General features: G+C 51.8%; 1 protein-coding gene across 2 annotated transcripts; it reads left to right on the plus strand.

Annotated features, from left to right (window-relative positions):
• The first annotated feature begins 1349 nt into the window (after window positions 1–1349).
• On the plus strand, window positions 1350–9662 carry LOC122372452 (suppressor of cytokine signaling 6-like). 2 transcript variants are annotated; one of them, XM_043349624.1, is made up of 2 exons: window positions 1350–1597; window positions 7846–9662. In XM_043349624.1, the coding sequence occupies exons 1-2, from the start codon at window positions 1539–1541 to the stop codon at window positions 9011–9013; spliced, it is 1227 nt and encodes a 408-aa protein (XP_043205559.1). In that variant the 5' UTR covers window positions 1350–1538; the 3' UTR covers window positions 9014–9662. The 2 variants fall into 2 exon arrangements, with proteins under 2 accessions (XP_043205559.1, XP_043205558.1); XM_043349623.1 differs by lacking the exon at window positions 1350–1597 and adding an exon at window positions 3554–3650.

Raw genomic sequence — 9662 nt, forward strand, 5'->3', positions numbered from 1 at the left:
GATTTTTATTTTTGCCTTTCTCTAGCATTTGTTGCGATGCTTCCCTGAGTAGACGTTTCCAAGGCCCTAAATACATGGATGTTTCTAGATTTGAATGACATTAATTTTTTTATTCGAATGACGTCATTTATTGAGGATTTTATCTACAAGCTTAACTTTGGTGTATTTTGATACATTTGTGGCGCTGTGCTTGTTGAGCGAGCCGAGCAAAAAATAAAAGCTTTGAAGTTGTGTAGGTATGTTTATTGCTGTGTGGTGTTCGTCAGGTTTTGGCAGTTTTCGAGTTAAATTCACACCATTAGATGTACCTACTTATACCATGTGTTGATACAGAGACATATGGCAGGTTTTGCGTTCTTTTGAGGTTATACTGTTCTGAGACAGGGGTTTTTTATTTTACTACTCATGTTTTTGGTCCACTGTTTTTAAACAAGACAAATTCAAGCTATCCCCGCGTTCAGAGTCTCGAACGCAGGACGAACAAGATTCTACATCCGTCTGGCCAGGCTAATCCTGTTCCATAACCGCAGTCAAGTCATCTGTCATAACGCTGACCTTGAAGTTGAACGGGATTGGACGATTGGTCACGGGCCGGGTTTTGTTGTCCGAGAGACTACGATTGCGGGGTATGTAAAACATGTCTAAATCATAATCCCCGGGCATGGAAGCCAATGGGGCACTCTGACGTCACATTTTTAGTTTCTCAATCATGTCTGTTGCCGATGGTCTGACGTCACAACTTGTGGTTCAAGTTTTTAGCATTTGAGAGCCTCATTATTACCCTACAGAGCACCTAAATATCTATATTGGTATAATTGCTAACTTCAGAGTGCATAGTAGTTTGTGACTACCGGTATGAGCTCTGTGTTTGTTTGAATGCCTATACACAGAATAAAATTAGCCAAAATTATCAATTCTCACAACATCATTAGAATATTGAATATGGGTAGGCACTAGGCAGCTATCAAATCAAGTACTGTTAATTAAAGTGAACTTAACAATTTTGCTAGGTGTTTCATAAAATGCCAAAGAGCATTAGTTGCATGCTTTGTATATGAGTAAATCTGGAAAAGTTCATGGCTATTGACCATTTGTACTGGTTTGTATGCTACCTTCATTTCATGGTGAACCTGTTTTATTCAAGTGTGATAAGTCAAATTTGTCATGTCTTTTACCTCCTCCCACCCAGTTCCATGATGAATTTTTGTCTGGACAAATTTTTGTATGGCTGTTTCAACCAGAAGAAATGAAATAAACAGCATAGGTATAAGGTAGCCTAACCTGACCTGACTTAACCCTATCTAACCTAATGCATCAGTTCATAGTCTTAGTTTGACCCATTGTGCAAGTTTTACCAAAAAAAAAAAGGGACAAAAATCTGTGGCAATTGCAATGTGTCCAGACATGCCTCCTACCCTGCTATGCCCCACACATGAAACTGCAGTGTTGTTACATTTGTCCTTGAATTTCAGGGGCTTACCAATTGATGAACATACTGGTTTTGACTTCATGGAGCACCAACTGATGCACATAAAAAGATGACAGGTCATGAAGACATGGATTCTCAGGAGCAGGAGGGTTTGGACATTAACTGCAGGTAAGGGTATAATACTTTTATCTGTGGTTTGCAGACTAGGTTCAAGTGGTTTTGGAAATATCTTCCCCTTTCAACACATCTCCCTATCTGCTTCACTATTTCCCCTTTTTCCCATCTCACCACCAACTCTCTCCCCTCCCATCCCTCCCCAGTCCCCATCCTTTCTTCTCCCCTCTTTCCTTCCCTCTATCTCCCCTTTAAACATTTTTTTTTTCTCAGCACCACGGAACGTTGACCTCTGAGAGAGCTCACTTGTCCAATATTTTTACCTTTGAGTCAATTCATGTACCTACTTACTGCTAAGAAGTTAGCATTCATTATCAATAAATAGGATCTGTCTTTTGCTACGCAAACTAGAAATAAACAGAATGCATGAGGTGGGCAAATGGGGTTTCGAAATCCAGCAATCCACCAAAAACGTTTAATCGCGAAGCCAGACGTTTTTTTTTTAATGAATTTAGCTCGAATGCTTGAATGGACGGATATAGAGGTCAAAGCCCAGGCTTAGTAGAGCTTGATCCCTACCGTCCAATCGCGCAATTCCGGGTAACGGGATAATTTAGAGGCCAAATTTTAACGTGCCCATCAATGCCGGGCACGGCCCGTCCCTCTCAACTGACTTCAACTGGCTGCGCTGCGGCTGCTCCCACCAACCGCAGACCATCCCCGTCAGGAGACTCAAATATCGAGCGCCGGAGCGACTCGAAACCGGCCTTTCACTACCGGGAGTCCAACGCTCTGCCAACTGAGCTACGGGACAGGCTAGAATGAGATCTACATTACCATTTACGATGTAACAGCTGTTCATCGCTAGGAAAGCTTGTTCCGTATCAGTTAACTGTCCAGCACATCCATTACAGCCATTTTATTTTGGTAGAGTTCGGAAAAGTTAGCGAAGCATTTCGATAGAGCTGACGTTCTTATCTCTACCTGCCTCGCCCTCCATGATGTAAGGATTAACATTCAAGCCTGTGGGGCTCCGCTACGGTCTCAGGATTGGGGCTCTTGGAGCTCGCCGCCCCCCCCCCCTCCCCCGCGACCTTCCGGTGGCGCAGCCCTTGAAAGTACCCACCAGCGTTCTGATCTGGCTGTTCTGGCTGGCCGATTGTGGTGAGCGGATGTTCCACCGAACATGCGGCTCTAGACGTTGCACGGGGCAGCCAAGGAGGAGATTTATCCAAGGAAACAGTGTGTCGGTGATTGCAGCTAGCTGCTCTTTCAGGACTACGTCTAGTGCGCGAGCTTGACACTAGCGTTTGGCAATCTTAGACAGTCGTAGCCTCAAGACTACGTGTGGCGGGCAAACTTGCCGGTAGCGTTAGGCAACTGTACCCGGTGGTTTAAGTCCGATATATATTTTCTTTTTTACTTCGACGGAGGCAATAACAACATACTTACCAAACCAATGTCGATAATAATAAAGTTTCATGAAAATGCTCTGCTATAGGTACGCTTTCTGGCTGTAATTCGAGGTGACAGTTGAGAGGGTCTTGCTTGGACATGGAAGACGCTAAATTATTTATTGCAAGTTATCCATCTTTTCCCATCTACCAGCAGTAACCGGGCCTGCCAGATGCCGCCCAACAACTTTTCTTCAGAGCGAGCACCGGCTTTATGAGCCCGTCCATTCATAACCTTCGAGGAAAAAAATGGAGGAGATATGTGGGTACGATAAGTTGATAACGCCGATGCTTGAAGCACTGGACCTCTCTACGTCACAAGGCCGCTGTTCATTCATGCCGGGACGTGTCGGCCGTACTCTGCGGGACTGGACAGGGACGGGGGCGGGCTGGGGCTGCGGGCCCTCACCACGTGACCAAGAGCACCTCTGAGTCATCACTGCACTCCGTAGACACGGCCGGAATCGGGCCGTCGCTGTGTGCGCGACTACGAGTCACGTGGGCGGGGGGCGTGCCGAGGTGGCCAGCGGGCGGCCGGCGACCGCAGTCCGACAGTTGGTGACGGGAGACGGGTGGGTGGGGACGGCACCGGTGGGTGGGATGAAAGGGTGTCGGCAGAAGAGCGGTCACGTAACAAGGATACTCAGACCCAGGTCAGTGCTCTGTCAGGACGGGGAGACGGTACGGCCGTCAGGGTTTCGAGTTGATTGTCTTTCGGTTGGCGTAAAAGTTGGAGCTTACATCTTCGAAAGAAAATGCTAGCTGTATGTAAATGGGTTTTTCTTGTTCGGATAGCTCATTCCATTTCCATTTGCAATATCACAAACTTTGTCGGTATTTGAATAAATGCAACACCTTGTGGCTACAATAACAACTTGTGTAAAATTTGTATGAGTAACGGGTGAGTGAAAATTCTCTTTGGTTAGGTACGGTTTCGGAAGCGTGCATAACTCGTAGGCACTGAATGAGGTCCGAGGTAAGCATGTCACTAAAGTTGGTATCTTGATGGATTCGGCGTGACAAAGCGAGTTAGTCCCGAGGTGTTGATCTATTCTCCAGGTGAAGTCGACGTGATAGCTTGTTCCGGCTGGATTAGATGACCCGTAGTCCAAACAGTGTCAGCACATAGGAGTGGATGGCATGCTCAATTGCTCAACAACTTGAACTGCTACTTCTGGCTACTTCAAATCGCGGTCCATCTTCCGGAAGAGAGCGAAGGTCGCGCCTGCAACAGATTAAGCACTCGACAACGGAGTGTAGTCAGCTGATAGATGGAATGCAGGGAAAACATGTCTTATCAGAGTTCAGACTTCAGACTCTTTCGATCTTGTTCAGGTGCTTAGTTGGAATTTGTATATCGCGTCAGTTTATCTCAGCTATCAAACCAGCTCTGGGGGTACCGGGTCGATAAGTAAAGTAGTGGGAATCCGAAACATGCAGTTAGCGGATACTGACCGTCATTGTGACCAAACGCCGTTTGCTAGTGTCGACTATCGTCCAGTGTCAGTGTTTGCCAGTGTCAATAAGTCCAGCGTCGTGTGGTTGCGAGCTGCGAGTTGCGACACAACTTTACTCTTTTATAATATTTCGTTCACTTCACCGCTTGTGACAGTGTTTTACCGGATCTACTTCTTGATTGAGTGACTTAAGAACGTCCCAATGGTGTACTTCATGGACTAATGAGTATTTAGCTACGCTTTGCTACGTTTGATATTTTGTACCCGCTTGTAACTGCGGTCATCTGGAAACGATAGAAGTGGGCTTGACCGAGAGACAATTTTTGCCTCTACCGCTACCAGTTCTGGCTTGAAAGGGGCTTTATTGAATGGTTAGGTATCATCTTTCTTTGAAGCCGTCTGTATGCAACCTCGATTACTGTGGACACCACTTTATCAATGGCATCAGCAAAAGGTCCGCAATGACATTGGTACTTTGCGACAATGAGCTGGGATCAGTGGCAAATATCGACGTGCTTTTGAACTGTCAGTAGCATTAGTGTCGCCGGATATAAGCGTTTACAAAAGCTCTGCGGATTAAACTTGCAGCCGTTTGTTATATCGTGCCCTTATCTCTGCAATTTGCCATGCTAAGACAGGGTTTGTGACGGCCGGCTTGGTGAACCCTGAGAGACAACTCAGGTGTCGCGCTATGTGGCGGCTTGGCTCTACCCCTCCCCAGTCCCTGCCCACCCCCTGCCCACGCTATCGTGTCCCCCGGTCGGCCGCGCCGGTCGCCACTTTCCTGAGTGGAGGACAGGCGGCGTGCGCCGATCCGCCGGTCAGGTGCCGCGGTCGAGCCTGTTTCCGGGGCGGGGTGGCAACAGGAGCCCGTTTTCCTCGCCAGGTGACGCCGTCGTGACCGTGTCGCCAGGCGGTGCCCGGTGAGGGGTGAGGTCCGCGCCGCACCCCGCTCTGACGGCGCCCGAGTCGGTCCCCAATCTGACTGGATCGTATTATGCATACTCGTGTCGAGTTGCGTTCGGTTTGATAGGCCTCATGGCATTCCTCGGTCGTTTCTGACATGGAGTACAGATGGTTGAGCGTCGACCGGGGCTAGTGTGAATATTCAACGCAACATTTGGATGCTCGTCTCAAAATCGAACTTGACAGCTAAATACTAATACCGCTCCCAACTCTCGCCGTCGAGCGTTGTGTCTCGTCGCCGACGTGGCCGCATAGCGATGTGAAGGGCGTTTTGTCTGGCTCGGTAGCGTCTCCATAATGTATGAGACGGTCCCCCCAGGAGGATCACAGTTGCGTCGCTATGCATCGGTAGCAGGCCGGCCGGCCTTGCTCCCGTCTCGATCGGGACTGTGACGGTCGGCGCGGCCGGTCGGGTCCGCTAGCTCCGCGGGCTGGTGACCTGCACAGTGCACAGTTTCCCCGGACAGGGACGCGGTCGGGCGGCCCCCGCGGGACCGGACTCGGGGGTACTGCAGAGCGGATGTGGCCACATGTCCCCGACCGCTGGCTGCGTGTCACAGCATGTGTGCGGCGACAAGGATGTCCGCTGTTTATCCGCGGTCTCACACACGGCTTTGTGCCGCGATAGCGCTGGTGTTTTCAGCACAGCACCGTGTTGTTTATGCAACTTGGCTGTAATGTTTTCGACAAAGAGGTCGTTTTCACCTTCAAAATTAACCTGTAACCTTTCTTTTGCCCGGTGATGGTTTTCCTGGGAACCTCTAAGTTCTAACGGAAGCGGTGCCGTTTCCGATCCGGCTGGTTGGCCGAGGTCGGAGACTAGTGGCCCCGGGCGGCTGGCTTCTGATTAGAGTTGCAAAATTTCCCTACCGCACTACCGGCATGCCGGTAATTTTTCACTACCGCAGGTTTTTTCGTGGTATCTGGCATGTCTTGCCGGTAGTATGCCGTTATTTTTTATTTTGCACAAAAAAAAATATCAGCATATGATTCAAACTTTGAACAGTAAGAGGTGCTGGGTGGGGCGGTTACTGAAATTGCCAAAATGTGGCATCTCATGTAGGGGAAAGCCAGAATCAAGAATGCAGGTTTTTTAGTATGCCGGTAATTTGGCGGTTTTTTTTGCTTGGGGCGTGGTAGCATGCCGGTATCCCAGAAAAATTTTGTGGGGCGGGGCGGTGCCGGTAGCAGCCCATTGGGAAAACTTTGCAACTCTACTTCTGATGCATACATGCAGCTCGCGCAGGGCAGGCAGGCGTGCCCGACATGACACCGCGTCCGCTGAACTGCGGCGCAAGCATATACTTACAGCGGGGCGCGGCCTAACGCGCTGCCACTACAGGCAGCGATGAGTCCCAAGAAAGTTCGAAGGGAGCTAAGGGACTAGAGCTAAGAAGCTCAAAGTTTGAGCTTGTGTATGCGTAACAAAGGCCTTTAAAAGTTATTGATCTTCACTAGGATTATTTTATGACAAGCTTTGCAATAATGACTTGAGAATAATGTACTGAAGGGTGCCTATCAACGGACCTCTTTTAGCTTTTTCAGATGTTCTTTTTTCGGGAGGGACTACAAAGTCAGCGCACTTCTGAAGGTCCATCCATTACATCGAAACTCGGTGAACCTCTTATTTTAGTTGAGTTCCGTCTCTGTTTATTCTGATTGAGTACATAAGTGCAATTGTACTTACCCAGTGGTGTACCGTTGATTTACTGCATCTCCCGCTTTGAATAGAATGGAGCATACCTAGTGACCTACGTCCTACACCCACGGGGACGTACAGACAGGCAGACCACCATTGTCTTCTGAACATGTACCGAGCCGGTAGCCGCAGCCAGCCAGCCAGCCTCCAGTGCTTTCCCTCCCACGCACCTTGCACCGGCGACAGTGGACGAGCCCGTACCGTCCTTTTCCGGACGCGCCGCGACAAGTCGGGCCTACTTCAGCCCCGCCTCTGTCTGGGAACATAGTGTGTATACTGTAAAAACACACCACACATGTGCACTAGAATCGCCTCCCGGGACGGACTTACTCTGTTTATCGCTCCATCCGCTCAACAGGCTTGAACATGTTCGCGACTACTTAACCGGGACAGAGCCTCGGATGTTTAATTTCTTACGTTGTTCAGTCTTCCTGGGCACGGTGCTATAAGACGGGATGTCTTTTAGGCTTCAGCTGGGATGAGAAAGTGTAAATGCTTCTCCTACAGCAATTTATTTCCCAAATGTTACATGTCAGCCGGGCGGCTGCTGTGTGTCCCCATTCACGATTGCAAAGTTTGATGGGACGCCGGAGTTCGGTGGCTGGATGATGAACGAGCCATTGGAAGCCTGCTGCGTCGTATCTCGGCCTTGCATGCCTGTCAAACATGTGCTGAAAATGTCGCGTCGGTCCGGCCTCCTCTCAGCTGGCCTGCTCTCCGTTTCAGACGTGACCCGGACATGAGCGAACCGGGGACGGGCCAGCCGGCGGCGGCGGGGGCCGACCGCGCCGCTGCCGCCGCCATGGCGCCGCCGGCCGTCACCCGAGCCGCTGAGGGCGTGTACGGCACTCTGGCGGCCGCCGCCGCGGCGCCGGCGCCCGCCGCCGACTCTGCTCGCTCTCAGGAGCCGCCGGACGCCTCTGCGGCGGCGGCGACTGCCGGCTCATCACCGGACGAGCGCGGGCCCCCGCGCCGCCGGCTGCCGCGCCTGCCGCTGCGACCCGTCCGCGAGTGGGACTCGTCTGAGTCGGACCAGGAGCAGGACGTGCCACAGCCGGCGCCGCCGCGCCACGGCCGCCTCCGACGCACCCTGCGCGCGCTGCGCATGACCCGCAGCCTGATGTCGCGCTGCCGGTCGGGCCGCGGCGCGCCCGTGTCCCCGCCGCCGCCGCCGGTGACGGCGCCGGCCGCGGTGGTGTCAGGGGCGGCGGCGGCCGGTGACGCGCCCACGGCCGAGTCCAGACTGCTGGTGTCACACTTCACCGAGCTGGGCCGCGACGGCTCGCTGGTGCAGCGCACTGTGCACACCACAGTGGACTTTGTGCATCGGCTGGTACCGGACCTGCTGCACATCGTCAACAGTCCCTTCTACTGGGGTGAGATGGACCGCTTTGAGGCCGAGCGACTGCTCGAGAACAAACCCGAGGGCACGTTCCTGCTGCGCGACTCTGCGCAGGAGGAGTACCTGTTCTCGGTCAGTTTCCGGCGCTACGGCCGCTCGCTGCACGCGCGCGTGGAACAGTGGGAGCGGCGCTTCTCGTTCGACGCGCACGACCCGGCGGTGTTCGCGGCGGCCACCGTCACGGCGCTGATCGAACACTACAAGGACGCCGGACGGTGCATGTTCTTCGAGCCGCTGCTGACGCGGCCGCTGCCGCGCTCCTTTGTGTTCCCCCTATCACATCTGTGCCGCGCCGCGATCGTCGACCGTGTCGGTTACGATGAAGTGGCGCAGCTGAAGCTGCCGCGTGTGCTGAGGATGTTCCTGAAGGAGTACCACTACAAGCAGCCGGTGCGCGTGCGGCGGTTCGAGCTGCCCGAGGATGGCGGGGAGCCGGTGGAGCGGACCCGACGGCATCAGTGTGACCACCACTGGATGGTCACCAGACAGTGAACGCCGCGGTAGGGGAGGAGTGCCGGGGGAGGGGCTGGGAGGCGGTGCCGAATAGTGACCAGGGCACAGGTGAAACGGGATACAATCCAAAGCCTTCGTTCTATAGTATTGTTGATCCCTTTGAATCATGATTTTTTTCGATTATAAAAATTCCACTGATGTGAAGCTGCACACAATGAAGACGCTCTTGCATTGGGAATTTGCCGCTTCGGGTTATTGTTTATTCGGCGTATTCCTCGTTTCACCCCCCCCCCCCCCCGCTGTTCGCCTGACCATGTCTTGGTGTTCCGAACGTTACACCACCGTCCGTCGAATGTACCTAGAGATCTTGGGTCATATCACTAGACCAGGGTCTAGTGATATGACCCTGCTGCTCCATCCCCCATAAGACGGTCGCTGAGATCTCCGCGATACCTCTGATGTGATATTTGGCCGTCCGGCCGCTCGCCATGTGTGTGGCTTGTTTACTCCACGAGTTTCCTTTTGTTGTTGTTTTCGTAGAGGTCCTTTTTTATTTGCTAGTGATAATGGTTGAAGAGATGCGATGTTTGTTGAATAGAGTACAGGCAGTTGACTTGTGCCCACAGAAATGCTATTTTATTGCGGTTGTCAATCATGACATGCCAAATATACGTAAATATTTGGGAAA

The sequence above is a fragment of the Amphibalanus amphitrite genome, unplaced genomic scaffold (assembly GCF_019059575.1).
Source record: "Amphibalanus amphitrite isolate SeventyFive unplaced genomic scaffold, NRLGWU_Aamphi_draft 001361F_arrow, whole genome shotgun sequence".
Lineage (NCBI taxonomy): Eukaryota > Metazoa > Arthropoda > Thecostraca > Balanomorpha > Balanidae > Amphibalanus > Amphibalanus amphitrite.

Bases quoted from the DNA above. Each gene is read 5' to 3' on its own strand.
- LOC122372452 (XM_043349624.1), top strand. From the start codon at position 1,539: ATGACAGGTCATGAAGACATGGATTCTCAGGAGCAGGAGGGTTTGGAC. The intron at 1,598-7,845 runs GTAAGGGTATAA...TCTCCGTTTCAG, and splicing joins GGTTTGGACATTAACTGCAG to ACGTGACCCGGACATGAGCG.